Raw genomic sequence first — 20,497 nt, 5'->3', positions numbered from 1 at the left:
TGTTTGTGTTTGTAAATGTCAAACACGTAAATTGGTGTCACGAAAGTAAGCGAGCAGTTCAAATAAGAGCTGCATACGGTGAACCAACCACTCGGCGTCCTTGAAACGCCTGGTGTCATCTAAAAACTGAAAGCGGCATCGGTTTCATACTTGGTGAAAATATGGACAAGACGTTATGAATTATCTTCGTGTAAAGTTAATCTGTGCACATGCGTCAATTACGACGGTACACAAATATAATACAAGCGTTCGACTGGTTTCACGTGAGTTCAGGACGCGTTCAGCTTCTTTATGTGGTACCAGATGAAGTAACCTTCGGTTGCAAAGCAGATTCCTTTGCCAAACCACAGGAAAGCGATGACGTAAGGGGCGCACGGAGCAGTCCAGATGCCTCGCTCGTACACAAATATCGCTAGCGGCAGGAAATGCGTTCCCGTCACCAGCACGGCGCCCCATGGATTCTTGAACCCGTTGGCGAAGATGGTGCGAATCCAGTGCGGGTGGTGTCGGGCGTCTTTCTTCCAGTCTGTTCCCGCTTCGCGGTAGTTGCACAGCAAGCCCAGCCACTCGATCGAAGAGATGAAACCACCGAACCGGGGCCACACGAGGCTCCAGAGCATGGCCCGAGCTCCTAGGTCGATGCTGACGTCCAGCAGAGTGCCGAACGCCGAAGCCTGGCCCAGGAGGCGAGCTGCCCAGCCGTCGACGCCGTCTAGCATCACAGACACGAAGAACAGCAGTGCGAACAAGCGCTCGTCGGTGACCAGGAGCCAGGCGTACGCCACGATGGCCATGCGCAGATACCCGATCAGGTTGGGAACGTACAGGAACACGCTCGCCATCCTGAAGTCTTGCTTTGAAATTGGTTCTGTAGGAATGGAAGCTGAGAGAAAGAGGAAGGCGATTAAGTGGCCATATCGCCTGTAATGCACCTGTAACCTAGCATTCCATTCTATGTCCACGCGCAAACACGTTGGGCAAGACCAAAAGAAAGAATGAGAAAGGAAGGTAAATGCACTTTGGTAAATACTTGTTAGAAATATAGGTTTATTTCTGAAAACCATAAGCTTGCACTCTGCGCTCATGTGTAAGGGTCTGACGGCGCGTTGCCGCACTTCCAAAAAAGGTGCATTACGCAGAGTTTTCTCAAAATAAAATGTTCTCATGAGCTTGAAATAGAATGCCGTGTCAGACTTCATATAAGCTATAGCCTTTTCTTCTGCCGGATTTTTCGTTTCAGTTACGCTTCCTATACTGAAAAACAAAGCTTTTTTGAAATGTTTATGGTCATTAGCATTTATCGTAATATTTTTTTTATGTATAACCTAACCCAACCAATATTTAGGGATGTAAAGACACAGATTTACTACTGCGGATCCAGGTTGGGCATGGTCATGCGGTCTCGGGCTGGGTCTGGGCTTGGATGCTTAGTATCTGGCTTTAACTGGTGGGCTCGGGTTGGATCCCGGCCGGAATATTATGTCCGAGCAGTGTTTTAGCTAAAATTCAAGCGCCATCGGAGAAGCATGTAGTCTAGAGAGCATACCAAGCATATCCTGCGTTCCGACCGGTAATAATTCCCCATTCGCGGTTAGCACCATCTGCTTGTTCTGAGGCATTTTGATGGTAACGATATGCTTCTGTGTGCAACAAAAATGACCATCACTGAAGAGCGCCCAGAAATTCTTTGTTTCTTCAGTGCACCGCGTTGCGGCTGCGCGTAGTCTTGCAGGGCTGTGACAACATTGCAGAAGAATTACCGTTCTTGAGAGGTCGCGGAGAGTAATACGAAAACAAATCTTTGTGTAGTCAATAAAATGACTACCTTCTGGTAAACCTGTGCCGGATGAAAGCAATGTGTCAGTTTATGTGTCCTTCACCACTGCGTAAGCTAGAACATCTGTAGCAACACTGGACAAGCACGCAGACGAAGAAAAACACAACGAATTTTTTTTACCTTGCAGAACGACACCGCCATTGCCATCAAAGCTGTTTCTTTCGAGCAGTTACATTAGAAGAAAAGCCGGCACCCACCTAAAGCACCCATCGAGTGTAATTCAAGATTTATAATGCATAGCCCACAGTGCACTCGCGTTTAATTGAATCATGTTTACAAATGCCACCCTTAATCGTCGGCCTTCAAAAAGGAAATTCTGTCAATAAAATGTGACGTCACTTGTTTTTACTGGATATGGAGTACGTTCTGCTTTTTTTATTTATTTTATTTTTTCTCGCAAGAAATGTCCTGTCCTCTTATGGGGGGCGCTAACCCAGATAAAGCACTGATTCACCGCCATTTTCAGAACTCATGGTCTTCTATGAAAGCTGCACGCCGACATAATATCTGCTCTGGAAGAAGTCGATCACCTCCTGGCAGCATGGTAAAGCATTTCAATTCCACTGCACATTCTCTTATATTAAACCTATTTGAAAGATTATTGCGGTAAAACTTTTTCTAGATGGCTTCCTACAACGTCCAGTGTAAAACCGAAAATTATTGATGGGTAAGGGGCCCCACATAGCCCATAAGGTTAACCCCTATTACCTCGAAAAGTAAACGTTATGGTACGTTAAGGTCTTTCTGAGCGTAGGGCAAACATGCTACACGATGCCTAAAATACACTTCTGATGCTCTGGAACGCTTGTATATGTAAATTTCTAGAAAGTCTGTAAAAGACCTGCACGCTTAAAAGTTTTATCGCCAATTACCCACAACATGCCTTCTTTACCACCCAAGTAAATAGAATGTGCATCGGTCAGTTCTCAGAGGAGACCGAAGAAAACGACAACGTCCCTCGTATAGGGAGAAAATCAATATTAAGCATTTATTTTCAAAAGCCTCATGATTAGGCTACAGACCTCTAACTTTCAGTGCATGTTATTGACAACGTGGCTCTTATATTCTTTCAAAATAAAAAAAATGGATGTTATTTCTATTTCTTCTTTTCAGTGCAGCGGGTGAAAATTGTGAGCGTTTCATACATAACGCCTCGAATCAAACCAGAAAACGACGGTTTAGAGATTTTCATTTAGACTCCGTTTATACCACCAACTTCAAAAATTACGTGCCTGTCAACGCTAGCATGCCACTCAATTCGTTTACCTATAAACTTAGTGGGTTGATAATGTAGTTCTTTCAGAGCCCCACCAAGGCATGCATGTAACGCATTCAAGTGCTCCTTGTCACACTAATAGCTCCGCTCTAAATTTAGAGCACAGGAAACTAAGAACAAATAATTAAGGCGGGGCGACAGTATAGATTGAATGGGTGAACGTTACGAAAAGGCTGCGTATTGAAGAAGGCCAGTGTAGAAAAAACGCGAAAGAACCATCAATGTTTCCACGCACGTGAACTACCTCCTCAAAAGTGCTGGCTCAAGAAATCGCGCCTATCCGAGAGTCAAAACGCTGGTAGCTGCCGGATTTAGCACTGCATTTTTTTCCATCTCCCCAAGGTTTATCATTTAATTGGTGAATTAAAGTGCGCGACGTTTCCTTCGAAACAGTCATGACAGACTTTGCGACCTCCATTAGACCGCAAGTTCTTCAGTGATCAAGTAAGCCGGCTACAGAGAACATTTACCTCGAGCTTCCAGCGCGAAGACAACGTTGAGGTTCCTTCAAAATCGTAACAGGCGAGGCAAAAGAGAACCAAATCCAGAGCTCCAAAGCCAGCAATCCTCTTGGCGGTTCATTCGTTAGGTGGGGGTGACCTTGTTTGGATGTGCCGGCTGTGAAGAAGAGGCGGGCGAGGAGGTCATCAGACATCAGGGTGCAGTGGCGGCGGACCTCCTACGGGGAAAAATAAGGCGACGATAATAATTGAAGTACCACGCGGCGATACTCAAACACGAGTGAGGGTCGCTGCAGGAAAGCGCCGTGGACAAGATAGATGAGAGGCAGAGCATGTATGCTCACAGGATGATTGAAAGCGAGACTGTCGGAACGCAGCCACCTGGCAAATCACCAGAAACGAATGGTTCATTTCCATGTGGAGAAAATGGGGCACAAGAATTTTGCTTTGCCTTCCTATCAGCCATTCTCCCAACGCTTCAACTTTCGCTTAACTCGCGCTGTTCCAGAATTTACATCGCAGCTCCAACGTTACAGGATTCGCATGAACAAAGAGCCGAGAGTAAGTATAACTGGTCGCTCGATACAAGTTGTTCTGTTCGTGTTACCAGATATGCACTTAACCTCTGCCGTTACAAGTACTTTTAAACCAAAAGTTACCTAAATTTCTCACACACTAGCGCCTTTTTTCTCATCATGTTAGTGAGAAGGCTTCAGATACAAGTGAACAGTGATAATAATTCCCTGTCGTGTGTTTTGACTGATAATGTAGCCGCAGTACAATTCTAGAACTCAAGGCGCACATTTTGCGCCAACAGTAGTAAGATAGTCAGAGCCCAACCCATGAGCGGTTTCTTCAGCTCTTGAACGCCGTTGCGCTTAAACTACGACCAAGTTAAGTTTCATTTTGCCTAAGCGAAGGTACAACATTGCAAATGTTCCTGCAAGTCACTGGATGAATGCATTTCGCACTGAACCTCTGACGACCTAGTGTACACTTTACGATAGCCTTAAATTTCTCCATATTTGCGACAAACTGCGCTTGCATTCCAAGCTCGGTAGCTGACTTCAGTGGGTACATAATGGTTTCACTGAAGAAGCACCATTTCGCCCCATCACAGATGCCATGCAAGTTACCACTGTAGAATGAAAAACTTCCTCTCGGTTTGAGAAGTTAGTTGCCTATAACAACTGCTTGAAATAATCACAAGCGGCTGAAAGCGGAAAGGAAAAGCCGTAATAAAAGTCACCTGTAAATATACCAGCTACAGAAGCACTGAACGTCGGGAGAAAAAATGAACTGTGGGGGTTAAAGCGACGCCTCTTACATAGTGCGAGGACGGGGCAGTTCCATCCACAACCTCATGCTACTGGTCCGACTGCCATAGAATCTAATAGGTATGCTCCCGAGTAAGCCGTGGTGATTTTGACGTCACCGCTCTCGTCACGCCCACCCTTGCAATGGAAATTTCGGGCCAGTAGCATCACGTCATGGATCGGAGTGAACAGGCTTTGTGCTATCTAGGTGGGGTTGGTAAAAGCCGCAATTGCACAGTGTAGGATACGACAGGTACCATAGCGTAGTGTTCTCGGGGTTCCTTCATGCCCAGACCAAACCCACTGCAGGAGCATTCTTGCGTTTCGACGAATCGAAACGCGGCCAGGAATCGAACCCACGTCCTTCTGCTCAGTAGCGCTAAGCCATATCCACCGTCTTGTGTTGATTATCAAGTGTGATATTGCATAGTTCTGCATTCAGGGATGGCGGTTGTTTAACGAACACTGTTTGTAGGAGGCAATGTTACGTGTTCGCAGAAGTCTGCCTGCTGCAAATGCCGAATTAGATGTCCCGTGTGCTAACCGCTATGAATGCACCCGCTTTCACGTCTAGCGTGATCAATACGTTGGTGTTCCGGCAAGTTACATTTGACGCAATTTGCAATTACGCGAGACCTTGAGTGCTCACAGTGAGATCGCTCAACTTGCATGCATTCCAGGTAAAACCATGCGCTTCACGTTGACAATGCTGGCAATATTTGCGGGCTTCAGTGAGATCTGCACAAGGCGTTCCTACCTCGCGCGGGCTCTGCGTCCTGTTCCACGTGCACCCCTGAATCCTCTGCAGAGGGCCCGACTGAGCCTGAGGCGAGCGTACAACGGTTACGGCTCGGGCCCAAACTACGTTCCTGGCACCGCTTACGGCGTCGGTGTACAAGGAGTCTACCCCTCGGGTGGTGGCGGCGGCTATGGCTACGTCGATGGCTTGGGCTACAACCGCTTCGGCTATCCCGGTGGACCTAACAACAATGTGTTGCAGTTCGCGAACGTGGCGCCCTACGGTCCTGCTAGCAAGTTCGACTTCACCCAGAGGTCCATAGCAGGTTTCTTCAACCTAGACGACCCGTGAGTTCGTACAGCTTTGCAGGATCAGGGTCCGGTTTTTACGATTGGCATTCTTTTTCGCCACACCAGCTGTTAGGGGAAAAGTAGGTATAAACTATATATGACAATGCTATCACTAGATTGAGGTATTGGAGCGCTAGGTACATTGAAAGTACCTGCAATGTTGCCTTAGCATACCGTGGCGGCTTAGCAGCTATGGTGCTGTGCTGCTAAGCGCGAGGTCGCTGGATCGAATCCCTGCCGCGGCGGCCGCGTTTCGATTGACGCGAAGTGCAAGAACGCCCGTGCCCGTAGATGGCCCGAAAGTTAAAGATCCCTTTCGTCAAAATTATTCCGGAGCCCCCGCTACGGCGTGCCTTATAATCAAATAGTAGTTTTGGCACGTAAAACCCCAGAATTCAGGTTTATTCAAATGACGCCTTACAAGAATATCAACCAGTTCGGTGAAGTATCATCCGCTTCGCTGAACACAAACAAAATGCGAAATGAGGTTATTCGTGTACTTGAATCGCTAATAAACAAATGCAAACTCTCCGTTTCATCAGACCGATACTTCAGACAAAAATATTTTGAAACAGCTATGAAACTTGGTAACTCTTCTACAAATAAATTACTAAGCAGATAAATCCATTAAAAATAAAAACAACAGAAAGTACATCTTTCGTGCCCGAGAACAGGATGCTGAAATACTATATTATTAAATCATGTTTTGTTATTTTTGTCCTGAAACTTAACTTTTGTTTAGTTGAAAGGATTGTGAATTTTCGCCAATATTTTCCTTCTCAGGGAGGTAATTGTTAGTGAGTGGAAATGGGTTGAAATATTTTTCAAAATTCCAGAGGCTGTAATATGTGAACGCCTGCGGGGCATTTTTCAGCAATGAAATTCAGACGAAGAAGGACAGTCTTTAGTTCGGTGACAACATGGGTAAATGCCTCGCGTCTTATAGCCTTCAGTTCTAAAAACATCACGCTGGTTACAGAGCTTTTTGCTAAATGGCATACAGACAGTCTTTATTTTCTTCGTAATTCATGAACTAAATATACGCACATCCGGACGGTCAGGGATACTACATAGCAGCCTGAAAAAGAAAAAATGGCTGTGGCTTAGGTAAGGTTAAGCCCAGGATGCGAAGCATACTAGCCTTTATTTTAGTTGTTGAACCACTGTTTAGCCTGGTGAACTGCTGTTGCTTGGCTATATTTGGTTCGGCTAGACGAAGAAACAACTCATGCATTACTTCTTCGCCTTCAAGAGTGGAACGCGACAGCGTTCCCGTCGACCCGCCAAGGGGTGTAAGACAATGGGCTACAGGGCAGCGACTACGCGCCCGGGGGGGCGCTGCAAGCGCTTGATTTCGTCGGACGTGTGTTCCTGCAGCTCCGGCTTTTGAAGTGCTTTTCCCTTTGGAACTGCGAAATTCCGACACCTCTGGCCGCTCCTCGCAGCCAGTCCACCTGTGGCACCGAACCGAGCCATCGACGGCCCCCGGGATGCTCCCGGGGGCAAGACAGCGTCGCCTAAAGTGAGTCAGAGCGCTTTAGGCTTAGCCGCCTCATCGCGTGAACAGCGATCCCGCCAAGGCGCAATAACGCCGCGCAAGAAAGAGCAGCTGCGGCAGCAGTTAGCTGTGGAGATCATGGCGACTACTCCTGCTGCTGAGTCGGTTACCGCCACCAACGAAGAGTCGATGGAAGACGAGGTAGGGGACCCGCGAACACAGGCGTCTCTGTGCGACGCTGCATCACCGGGCGCGTCTCCAGTGCTTGCCTCGTCAGTTGCTACTGTCCAGAAGCGTCCGTGTCTGTTGAATCCAGATGCTCTCCCGGAACGCCTGTCTAACAGCCCCCCTGCATCGTACAAAGTTGCCATCCGTCCAAAGGAAGGCTACAACATAGAAGACATCCCTACGACGACCCTTCAGAAAACGCTCGCTTCTTGCGTCACCGCGACGGGCTTCTCAGGCTACACATATCACCGGGCCTCCAACACGGTGTCGGTGTGGGTGCCGTCCTTAGAGAAAGTGTGTGCCCTGTGCACATTGACAGCAATCACCCTTCCCAGTGGACGCGTCTTGCCCGTTCAAGCATACCTGCTCTCTGGCACGGACATCTCTCGTTACGTGGTAACAGGGGTCGATCCCGACGAACCGCCGGAAACTCTACGTGATACTTTGACTTGTGACACTCATCATGTGCTGCTAGCCCGCTACCTAGGACGTGGTCGCACATGCCTGGTAACAGTTTCAGGACCCGCTACCCCGCCCAAACGGTTTATCTACAATGGGTGCGTCCTTCGACCTCGTCCATACCGCCCAAGCGTAGTATACTGTTACCAGTGCCTACAACAAGGCCACATGCGTGCATCGTGCCCTAACCCGGCTCCGGTGCAGACAAATGAGCCAAACACCTCCCAAGCATTCCGATGTGGTCTATGCAAATCCAATGACCACTCAATAACGGATCGCGCTTGCCCAACGAAACGTAAGGCTCAGAAAAGTAAACGCGGCGTTCGCACTTTTCGCCCTACTCCACATACCCAGGACCTGTTGGTGTCTCCCAACCGCTTCGCTCCGCTAACAGAAGAGGATGAAGCCATCGAGGAAGACGACCCTTCATCATCTAAGGGGGTATCTACTCCTCAGGCAACTTACAGCGATGTTACTAGCCGGACTCGCCACAGGCATCGTGCGTATACAACGGCCCAGGAGGAACTTCAAAAGGAATTGGGTGACATCGATCGCAACATCGAAAAATTGCAAACGGAACTATCCAAACTCAACTCTCGCCGCAACCGCCTTGTCACTGCGAACACTTCGTCGACAACAAATAGGTCATCGGTGGCACAAACGCCTCATAAATGTCATTCACCAGTGCCGGCGACAGGTATTGCGTCTGTGCGTGAACCTGCGCCTGAACTCGCCTCCGACCCGGCATCGCTTCTGCGTTATGTTGTACAACAGTTACAGGCCCTAACTGCCACTCTTGCGGAGCACTTATTATGATGGCTGCCACAATGGCCTCCAACCCGCCTTCATATGTAATTCAATGGAACTGTCGGGGTCTCGCTAACAAGGTTGGCGAGCTCCGAGAACGCATTCGCTTGGGCTCACTTCGAGCTTGGGCGTTCCTCCTGCAGGAGCAGAACTCTCTTCCTCGAATCTCGGGGTTTACTAGCTACGCAACACCTTCCATCCCAGATCGCCGTGCGTGCCTGTCGGGTGATAAACCAGGCAAAGCAGCTATATATGTTCGTACCTCCCTCGTTCAGACGGCTATACCTATGGTGACATGGTGCACTGCGTGGCAAGAGGTCGTGGCTGTAAAGGTGCAACTCTCTCAGTGTGCTGTTGTGCTTGTGTCGTGTTATGTGCGTCCTCACTCGGGACAGGCGCCCCGTATTCGTCTAGGGTGGATCACCTGGCTTCGTCGGCATCATCCTGGCTGTCCTATTCTCATCGTCGGTGATTTCAATGCTCCTCACCGTGAGTGGGGGTACTGTGTGTCTAGTGAACGTGGACGTCTCCTCCTAGATACTCTCACCCAGAACAACTTTAATCTGATTAATGACGTATCCATGCCTACACGACGTTGCACCCACCCACGAATGCCAGCGTATTCACCGGACCTGGCCTGGTGGTTGGGCCATCAGACAGTTACCTGGCATCGGGAACCGGACTGCTGGGGGAGTGATCACCATCCCATTCGGCTCGGCTTAGCCCCTCAGAAAACTGACCGCCTCCGTCGCCAATGTAGGGTGATCGAATGGGACAAGTTTCGTGCTTCGTTATCAAGGGACGCTCTTGCCCCTCTATGCGACCCCATCCCAATGTTACAATCGGCGGTCAAAACAGCCACTTTAACGTCATGGGTCGAGGAATCTCGTCCGGCGCCAGATCTTCGACTCCTGCAGCTTTGGGCACAGCGTCGCCAAGCAGAGGTTCATGCCAGCCGACACCCAGATTCCGTGGAGGCTCAACTCCGCCACCGTCAGCTGACAGCTGCAGCTAGACGCCACGAACGCCGCCTCTCACGTCAACGCTGGTTGGCCTGGTGTTCTTCGCTAGGTCCAACCACGAGCGCCGCCTCAATTTGGAGAACGTTCCGAGCAATGGAAGTTGGTGGACGCTCTCCTGACCCGGGTTCCAGCGCGTGCCTCGCGTCTGGCAAAACCGCAGACGCCTTTGCATTTGACATAGCGCAGGCATTATTTCCCGGTTATGATACGCGGCCACCTGTGGTCTCCGCCCCATTTACGCTTCCGCCGAGTGCAGGGGCACTCCCATCAGCTCACGCTATCGCTGGGATGCAGTCTCCGTTCACGGTGGCTGAATTTCTCGCTGCAATAGACCAAGCCAAATTGAAGACTGCCCCGGGTCCTGGCGGCGTGACCTATGAAGCGTTTAAAAACCTAGAAGGAGCCACTTTGGAAGATGTTCTTAATTCTTTAAACGCTGCATGGCTGTCAGGAGAAGTACCGGAGCACTGGCTGCAAGCAGCTATAATCGCCATCCCAAAGCCCGGCAAACCTCATGACAACATATCAAATATTCGACCAATTTCTCTTATGTGTACATTATGGAAATTGTTGGAACGCATGGTGGCTAACCGTCTCCAGTGGTGGCTAGACGTACATCACTGGTACCACCCGTCGCAAGTTGGCTTCCGCCCCCACCTTGGTGCAGAAGACGGCCTAGGTCACTTGTCCTCTATGGTTTTGATTGGTGGCCGATCGACCCGAGTGAGGTCCGTGCTCGGCATGGATGTGCACAAAGCCTACGACCACGTCAGCCACGCTGCCCTCGTTGAAGTGCTACGCTGGATTCACTTACCCGCCCACACATGCAAGTTTATTCACACCTTTCTTACATCTCGTGAATTCGCCATACGCATCAACAAGGAGAATGTGGGATCCTTTCGCCCACACCGCGGTGTACCGCAAGGGTCAGTGCTGGCCCCCATACTTTTCAACATTAGCCTCCTACCCTTGGCATGGCGATTGGGCGACATTGCTGACCTGCACGCACTCATTTATGCGGATGACATCACAGTCTGGACTGTCCACCCGTCTCTCCAAATTCAAGCCACAAGGTTGCAGCTCGCTCTTACGATTACTGATCAATGGTGTTCTTTTCTGGGACTTACGTTGTCGCCTGAAAAGACTGCTCTGCTTCCGGTCGCGAATGCGCGCGGCCGCCGTGCATTCAACACCACCCCTATCGTCCTTCTCTTGCACGGAAACAGAATTCCAATCGTCAACTCACTCCGAGTCCTCGGCCTGGACTTGTACGATTCCGGCTCCGCCGGCCCCTGGATTCGCACAGCACGTCAGAAGACATCCCAAATGCTGCACCTCATCCGTAGGATTTCTCAAAAGTCAGGTGGTGCCACAACCACCATTGCCCGCCTCCTCATACGTACTGTGCTACAGCCAAGATTGATATACCAAGCCCAGTTTCACCACATGACACGAGCAGAGTGGGACCGCTTGGAATCTATCAATCGAGCAGCAATGCGGGTTATTACGGGCCTCCCACAAATTACACCCATTCACGCACTCCAGGCCGAAGCGCAATTAAATACGCTAGACGAACTGGTCCACCAGCGTCGCCAAGCTCGTTCCGCAAAGTGCCACAATATCCCTGAAGCTGCAGCTCTTGAGAGGTATATGGTAGACGGTTCAGTGATGCCCTGCGATTCCTGCTCGCCACGACCACCATGGCTTTATCAGCAAGTTACGGACAATCGGCCTCTGACTCGCATACACACACGATCCAATGGCCACCTTAGAGAGCCAAGTATAATAGCAAATGGCCCATCAGCTACGAGTGCAAGCTCTTCGTGCAGACATGTAGCGTATGTCGACGCTAGTGTGAGTGATGATCACGTCACCACGGCTATCGCTTGTCCTGAAATATTGTCAGACATCGCAACCTGCTCGTATGCTTGCTCCCCTGCCTGGCCGTCGACACAGGCGGAGCTCTTGGCAATCCGAGACGCAGTATCCATCCTCTGTCCACTGCTTCCGCCGTCTAGGAGACACATTGATATCTTCACCGATTCCTCAGCTGCCATCCGCTGTCTGCGGCGTGTTCTGAATTCCGGCGTTTTGGCACAGGAGATTCAGGACACAGTGGAGAAATTATCCGTTACACTACGAGTACAATGGATACGTCGCAATGCACATCCAACACAAGCCTTAGTGGATGCAGCGAGCCACAACAAACCTTCGCGTCCACTTCAACTGGCCCCCATCTCTCCGGAGACAAGGCTCCTCGCAGAAAAAGAACACCTTCGGCGCGCCACGCGAGCACTTCTCCCACCGTGTGGCACCGACCTCCCTGGCGGCCTAGCGCGCTGGGAAGAGGTCTTGTTACGAAGGTTACGCCTCCGTGTCGCCCTCACCCCTGCGATAACCTGGTCGTGGTCGGCACAGTACCGTGCCTCCATGAGCGATTCCTGCCCCTTCTGTCCCGCTCCTGTCTGCGAGGTGGACACTGGGCACCTCCTCTGGACTTGCCCTTCTCTACATGCCCTCCGCCAGAAACACCTGCTTCGCTGTGGACCACCCCCAGGTCGGCCACCAGACGTAGAAAGTTGGATCTTGGGACCCCACCACCGGACATTGCTGGACTTCCTCCGCGAATCCGGAGTGTATTTACATGTTTAAACATTTCTTTATGCCAGAAGGCACGCTGTCGCAATAAAAAAAAAAAAAAGACTACGCGCCCCGCATTGGACGCGGTGAGCGTCGAGCAAAGCAGCGTTCGGCGCTGCAACGAAATGTGCGCCTGAGCAAGAGACGCACGCCTTAGAAACAGCGCGTTTCTAAGGCAACACCGCATTCACTAGAGGCGCTTTTGTACCGCTTTGAAGCGTTGTACTCGTGGCTCAGTGGTAGCGTCTCCGTCCCACACTCCGGAGACCCTGGTTCGATTCCCACCCAGCCCGTCTTGCAAGAGTTGAGCCAAAGCCACTTCACCTCTGTCGTGACGTCACGGTGTCACGTGATTTCATGGTCACCGCCGCGCCTGAGGAGCTGGGTTGAGCCCTCGTAATATGCTTCGCATAAAAGATTTGCTGCGCACGCAGTTTAGGCTTTCAAGTACAGGTATTACGTCAGACGAAGATAACGGTTGAAGGTTGACCATCTCCATCAAGTATCAATATTGCATTAAATGCACACAGTTTCTTTAAACTGTCTAATTGCTGTTTAAAAAACAGAAAGAATGCGACGTTTCGCCCGAAAGGCCAAACATAGATTGCGATGGCAAATTAGCGGACATCTATGCGAAGTAAGGATAGTTGTTTTATGGGGCGTGTAAACTCGTAAGGATAGGCATTATTTATCTATACTGCAATCCCCATTGGGGATTTTAGCAGGGTGGGAAACAATACATATGTAAGAATACTATAGTATAGGCAACGAAAAACAATACAAGTCAGGTTAACGGAGCTTAAACATAGCAGTGGCACAGCAAGAAAACAAATTGTTACTCAATACTTGAAACAAACGCCGAAAGGGATGATTTTAAAACTTGGTCATTGGTTAGATGATTCCATTCAACGATTGTTCGAGGAAAGAAGGAATACTTAAAACAGTTATTACGTGTACTAAATGGGGTTATTGTTCGGCTATGTCGCTGTCTAGTAGCATAACCAGATGAAAAAGTAATTATTCCCGTGAGATCTGTCTTATAATGACCGTTAATAAGTTGAAAAAGAAATTTTAGTCGTGATACACGATTTCTTTGCATTAATGGTGGCAGGTTTGCTTTTGTTAAGAGGTATGTCACTGAAGTGCGTCCGAAGTTGTTATAAATGAAACGAGCTGCTTTTCTTTGCACCATTTCTATCTTGTTAGTGCCAGTTTTAGTAAAAGGGTCCCAAATTACACATGCATAGTCTAGCATCGGTAAAACTACAGCTTTATATGCGAGTAGGCGTACAGTGGGAGTAGAAAGTTTCAAAGCCCTTCTTAAAAAATAAAGCTTGCGGTTAGCATTAGATACTACATATTCAAGGTGCTTAGCCCAAGTGAGGTCATTTGTGATCCAGAGTCCTAGATACTTATAATGTGTTACTTCGGAAATATTTATGTTAGTAATACCATATGGAAACGTTAGTTTATGTTTCTTATGTGAGATGGACATAAAAACTGTTTTCTCGAAATTAATTGACATTTGCCTGGCAGCGCACCAGTCGACAATTTGTCGAAAAGCATCATTCAGCAACTCCTGGTCAGTAACATTATCTATCTCCGAGTACAATACACAGTCATCTGCATAAAGCTTAGCCATAACACGAATACCATGCAGCATATCATTAATGAACAAAAGGAACAAGAGAGGTCCAAGGACCGAGCCCTGCGGAACACCAGAGCCTACCGGAAGTCGTTCAGAAGCATGATTATTAAAAACAACAAATTGTTCTCTGCTATCAAGGTATGCTGTAAGCCAATTAATTAGTCTGGAGTTTTTCAGTATCTTGCTCAATTTGTAAAGTAGTTTTTTGTGAGAGACCCTGTCGAAAGCCTTTGAAAAGTCCATGAAAATAGCATCTATTTGTTTCCCATTGTTAATTGCTTTCGCAAAGTCGTGCACTGTTAAAACTAGTTGGGTAATTGTAGAGTAGCCTTTTCTGAATCCGTGTTGATGCTTTGTTAGTACATTATTGTTTTCCAAGAATTCTGAGATATGATTATGGATTATGTGTTCCAAAAGTTTACATACTGTAGATGTTAAAGAAATTGGACGGTAGTTTTGAATGCAGTGCTTTTTTCCTGTTTTATGTATTGGCTTCACTCTGGCTGTCCTCCAGTCACTCGGTACTTGTCCCTCGCACAATGACCTTGTGAACAGAATGTGCAAGTACTTTGATGTCCATTTTGCATACCGTTTTAAAAATGTGTTTGGAATGTTGTCCGGGCCAGAAGATTTTTTAGTGTTCAATTGTAAAAGCATGTTGAGTATACCTGGTTCGCTTATTTGAACATCGGGTATAGGCGGCACACACATTTCGAAAGGTGGTATTACATCATTATCATTTGTATAGACGGACTTAAAGTGTTTGTTAAACGCATTTGCTATTTCTTAATTTAGTTAGGCATACTAACTAAATTAACAAGCATGGTGTCACGCCCGCACGAGCAAACATGAACACATCTCACTCGATGACCGCGCAAACTCGCTGTCAGAACGGCAGAGTGAGGAAGCGCGGCAGCAGCGGCGAGCTAATTGACCAAAGTGCTGCTTCTCGCATGAACTTGAACTCAGCGGCGAAACGTAGCGCAGGGCGAACTCTGTCTCTGCTGCAGATGGCTTTCAAGACACAGCAGCCCGTGCGGTAGCGCGCGCGCCCGCCCGGGCTGCGCAGAGTAGATCGCGCCGCCCCCCTCTACCCTCCCTCTTTGGAGCTTTGTGTGCGACGGAAGACGGCATGCGTCCTCCCCGCTTTTCTCCCTTTTGTGCGCCAGATTGAGCCGCGATCGTCAAATCACCCTCGCACGCTTTCACCGGCACTTAACAGCACGCGGCGTGCGACGACGATTTTATCGCCCTTGGACTCCATAAGAAACCCCACGGCGACGTCGACGGCAGAAGTGCGGCTGGAGTATCCATATAATTTCTACCGCAATGAAACACCAGCGTATGTTTTCGTAGCACACTGGCAAAGGCTCGTAAAACGATGCGCGCAAATTAAAAAATACATTTGCATTTCTGAAGTCCGTGGAGATTGGGCTATTCCTTCCTAGGCTGCCCAACGAGCGCTGAGAGTATACCGCCAATGCGGGGCAAGAAGATGAGTATAGCTCCGTGAGCTCATTCAGTGACTGGACACTAATCAGGGAACTTGTGAGCGCTCGAATGACGAGAAACACAGAGTATAACTGTTTGACAACCATATGAACACACTTGTCGTATTGGTGTTTAAACCTTGCGTTATGGCATTCCTAAGAGATAGTGACACAGTGTCGGAATATTGATAAGAGCGAGCTTTAACTTTTTAATTATGATTATAATTTTCTGATGTTGCCACGTTGTAGTGACGGCAAACAAGCATAGTGGCGCCACAACGGTCACGAAACTAGCTATTCATTGGGCGAACCTGTGCCCAGCAAAACAGGAAGCACAATGGTTGCGGTGAGCACACTCGTCGACCGTTGAAATCTGATCTGCATGTCAAGCACGTCGGCTTTTATGGATGACTCGTCGAAGATCGCCGCGTAATTGCTGAAGCTCACTTACTTTCCAGAAAGTACAACACGAATTGCGTTGCGCATACGATCTCATTACGCAAGATCCAGCGAGAGTATAGACAGTAGGCGTAATCAGCGATAACATTCTAGTATGTTTCAGATCACGGAGGCACGTCTTGACCTGAGCAATACAATTTTGCCCTTAGCAGGTGAAATGTGGTTCCGGAAGTAAGAATAGACAAGTAGACGTATTGCCTTCGTTTTCTAGATCGTTCAAGTAAGACGTGTTAGGGTCTGTATTTCGGTTTATGGTTATGTCATTCTTTATTTTTTTGTGCGGCATTACAAAACTGTTACAAATCTCAAGTTTTCCTTCCCTTTTTGTAGTATTATCGGCGAATTATCTGCTAAATGTTTGTGAACACCATAAGTCTTTTTACTAGTCTATATGTTACAGTGCAGAATTTGACACAATTGGGAGCCCGCGTTTGCAGAAAATAAACAACGTAATGGTTCGACTTCAGCGATCGTGACTCTTTGTTCGTTTAGCAATTTACTGGTGTGGGGAAGCCGGCGACATACTAAATTTGCTGTGAATCTTTTCAATTTCTAATAAGTAAATAAATATATCCAAACTTGATATGCATAGACCAATCCTTGAAGGCGACTTTGACTCGTTTGAGTTGAAGGCAATAACGAAAGCCACGTTTTGTAAACATTTTGCTATCAATTTCATAAGTTAAAGGATAACAGTTTGCTACTGTATTCTAAATACGCGCACAGTATTCAGTAATTTGACTGTCCAAAGTGGTTGCACTGGTGTATACCGCTGTCTGTGGCACGCATGCTTCCGAATCGTTCAGTAAAACTTACGCAAAATACTGGCCTGACAGCTGGTCTTGCACAAATGAGACCAAAATACCGGATTCAAATAACTTGTGTAGTAGCAGAGAAAACCTGCTGCATGGAACGCCTTGGTTAGGTTTGTGGATAGTTAAAGATGATCAAACGTGTGTTCCCTGACGCTGCACAGAGTGATACCAAAACGGACTTCATGTTCGGTACGCTTCTGACACGACAGGCTTCATCACTCACCGTCATTATTTCCAAAACTGCAACATGCCGATTAAACAATAACGAAAGTTCATTAGCGAACGTTAACTTAATAATAAATCTGTGATTGTCGAGGATTGTATGGTTTCCATCGCTGCAAATGGGTCGCAAAAAAGGGCATTAGTGCCTTCAGTGCTCTGTTTTCAAGAAAAGGGGTAGTTTTTTTTTATGCGAAGCATATTACGAGAGCTCAACCCAGCTCCTCAGGCGCGGCGGTGTCGCCATGAAACCACGTGACACCGTGACGTCACGACAGAGGAGAAGTGGCTTTGGCTCAACTCTTGCAAGACGGGCTGGGTGGGAATCGAACCAGGGTCTCCGGAGTGTGGGACGGAGACGCTACCACTGAGCCACGAGTACGATGCTTCAAAGCGGTACAAAAGCACCTCTAGTGAATGCGGTGTTGCCTTAGAAACGAGCTGTTTCTAAGGCGTGCGTCTCTTGCTCAGGCGCACATTTCGTTGCCGCGCCGAACGCTGCTTTGCTCGACGCTCACCGCGTCCAATGCGGGGCGCGTAGTCGCTGCCCTGTAGCCCATTGTCTTACACCCCTTGGCGGGTCGACGGGAACGCTGTCGCGTTCCACTCTTGAAGGCGAAGCAGTAATGCATGAGTTGTTTCTTCGTCTGGCCGAACCAAATATAGCGAAGCAACAGCAGTTCACCAGGCTAAACAGTGGTTCAACAACGAAAATAAAGGCTAGTATGCTTCGCATCCTGGGCTTAACCTTACCTAAGCCACAGCCATTTTTTTTTCGAAACGTGGCGTTGTGCATACGCCAGTTCATTGGAGTAATACTATCTGATAACTTTCTTACAGGGCAAGGCCATTTGGCGTCAACTTCAACACGCTAAGAGTGAGCGGCTAAAACCTGTCAGCGAACTGAGTCGAGCGTCCCTATTCATTCACCGTCATCAAGCACGTCCTCGGCCTGGTTCAATAAGGGGAGATGTCCAAACAGCCGGCGCACGAATAAATAGAAGAAAAAAACTGAAAAATCATGCCACTCCATGCGAGCGTGGCAGATGGATCTGCTTGATTAGAAAGCAAATGATGAATAAAACGATGCTGACGTGGGTAAGACGTTGAAAAATTCGCGCCGACCTAGTTTTACATTATCGAGAAGAAAACTGGTGCGGTTTAGACTTTTCATATTGGGTTCTCCAATATCAGTTGCTTTAGAATTCTTATTTCTGGGATTATTGTCCGCAGCACTTGAAAATCGCCTGTGGGTAGAGAAATCTCGAGCGCAAGGACAATTTTAAGCAGATTTTGAAGGAAACCTTTCCAACGAACTTTGGGGTGGCGCAGCAATACCCCTGGAACTTCCTGACTGTCGCTGCAATGCCCGCTGGAATTCCCTCGACATCGACAAATGCCCTCTGGATTGCTGCAATTACACGTGAGCCCCCCGCAAAAACATTGCAGAAGCTGCAGAGCTTACTTTTGTACTCACACGCAACAGCCCAGAGGGGACATAGAATCGTCGACAGAAGAGGCAGAGAATGCGTGAAGCCAACACCGTGACGAAATAGGTGAAGGTCTACCTTTCGCTCCTGGCAGCTTGCATACATGGTAATAGTGGCGGGCAAACTGTAATAATAATAATAATAATAATAATAATAATAATAATAATAATAATAATAATAATAATAATAATAATAATAATAATAATCGTCTTTATTACAAATACGCAATTTATACAGATACCTTTGATAGGCCTGCCGAGGCCTTCCGTGGGCATGTATGGCAGAAATCTGGCAGTAAGGGCAATGACTTCTGTAACTTTATTACAGACAAACTAAACGCCCTTCAAATAAAAGGAAAAAAAAGAAAAAAACGTATCAAAGGTTCATCATGTGAACATAGCAAGTAAACAGCCCTTAATGTTCAAATGAAAACCTGTAGTACACAACAATCATTAAACTGGAGTAAAAATATACAAAAATATAAACGAAGAGACAAAAGGAAAAAAAAAACAAAAAGACAACGTAAAGACAGTGCGGATAACATATTCTTGCATTAATTTTGGCAAATATCATGCTACAAGAAGAGAGAATGTATACATGCAAAAACTCCTATTTTATGATTGCTTTCAGGGCCTTTCTTCTCCCAGACAAATTTTTCTGACCCACTACTGAACTGGGAAGGTCAGTGAACAGGTGCGGAATAAAATTCGTCCCGGATCAGGACAAATTTTTCTTCAACTCCGGGGCTTTTCTATTGAGGAACCCGCATGGCTGTCCTTTGTAGCGATTGCTACGATTGGGTTAGTCTCATTTTTCTTTAATTATTTACTTCTCTCCACCTTGCGGGTTTCCGCAGAACCATTACGTCATACCATAGCCGGTATCACAAGGGTCTTCTTGTCAGAAAACTTCTCTGGAAGTTCCACATATGAATAGAAGGCGCCACCAGAGTTCGTATAATCAAACTTAAAAAAAGAAACTCCGAAATTGTGTTCGCAAAAGGAAATTGAACAATACGCGCGTTGAGTTTTCCAAGACTAAAACCCGGAAACACTGAACGCTAATTACAAGAGCTTCTCACCGCCCCGAGAGAGGCTGCAGCGCAACAGCGCTTCCATTTTTCGAGGCCTGCCAGCGAAGATAACCGATCACGGAAGTGAGAGTTACATGCGCTAGATGGCTCAAAGCGATTAATAGATAACTGCAAACAAGCATCAAGCCAGTGATTCTTAGATAACTTGTCGGCAAACATTTTTCTAATGCTCTGCTTTTCCGGCAAAGCATTACGGGCTAGCGACCCTTAATTTGGCTTATAAATAGTATTAGTGACTGGCTGTGAAAAAGAGTTACATGTTCGTTTCCCCATTACACCACAGCGCGACGTTTTATTACGCACTTCACTTGCGGAAAACAATGGCAATCTGATTGTGAGAGTTCTCTGATGAAGGAGATTTTCCAGGAATCTGGAAGACCTGTAGAGCATACCACATGCAAATAAGAGAAAAATCAACTGTATGCATTTGGATGGCTGAGTGACAGAAGTATAAGCGTATTTGAGCTTAAAACCACAGTAGGTCAGCCAATAAATTGCACACTTGGGGATAATTTTCAAGACACCTCGTAGGAGGTAATGTGTGGCAAAGTAAAAAAAAACGAATGTAGGATTGGTTTGCCCCAGTGGTGACTTCAGTACTATTGCAGATCTCACAGACACGTTGGTTAGAAAACCAGGTGAAAAACACA

General features: G+C 47.5%; 2 protein-coding genes across 2 annotated transcripts; one reads left to right on the top strand and one right to left on the bottom strand.

The window, feature by feature from the left end:
• Positions 1–262: 262 nt before the first annotated feature.
• Positions 263–3,709, bottom strand: LOC135909463 (uncharacterized). Its single transcript, XM_065441455.2, has 2 exons — positions 3,584–3,709; positions 263–883 (listed from the first exon to the last, which is right to left on the bottom strand). Exon 2 carries the CDS (start codon positions 840–842, stop codon positions 270–272), a length of 573 nt encoding a protein of 190 aa, XP_065297527.2. The 5' UTR covers positions 843–883; positions 3,584–3,709; the 3' UTR covers positions 263–269.
• Positions 3,710–4,008: 299 nt separating this feature from the next.
• Positions 4,009–18,280, top strand: LOC135909464 (uncharacterized). Its single transcript, XM_065441457.2, has 3 exons — positions 4,009–4,135; positions 5,571–5,976; positions 18,105–18,280. Exons 2-3 carry the CDS (start codon positions 5,579–5,581, stop codon positions 18,151–18,153), a joined length of 447 nt encoding a protein of 148 aa, XP_065297529.2. The 5' UTR covers positions 4,009–4,135; positions 5,571–5,578; the 3' UTR covers positions 18,154–18,280.
• The last annotated feature ends 2,217 nt before the right edge of the window (positions 18,281–20,497 follow it).

This window comes from Dermacentor albipictus, chromosome 3, assembly GCF_038994185.2.
Source record: "Dermacentor albipictus isolate Rhodes 1998 colony chromosome 3, USDA_Dalb.pri_finalv2, whole genome shotgun sequence".
NCBI classification, from domain to species: Eukaryota; Metazoa; Arthropoda; class Arachnida; order Ixodida; family Ixodidae; genus Dermacentor; species Dermacentor albipictus.
The sequence above is the reverse complement of the archived record's forward strand: the minus strand, read 5'-3'. Positions and strand labels throughout refer to the sequence as shown.

Excerpts from the sequence above, each read along its gene's own strand:
- LOC135909463 (XM_065441455.2), bottom strand. The coding sequence starts at position 842 with ATGGCGAGCGTGTTCCTGTACGTTCCCAACCTGATCGGGTATCTGCGC.
- LOC135909464 (XM_065441457.2), top strand. The coding sequence starts at position 5,579 with ATGCGCTTCACGTTGACAATGCTGGCAATATTTGCGGGCTTCAGTGAG. Across the intron at positions 5,977-18,104 it reads TTCTTCAACCTAGACGACCC|GGCAAGGCCATTTGGCGTCA; the intron begins GTGAGTTCGTAC and ends ACTTTCTTACAG.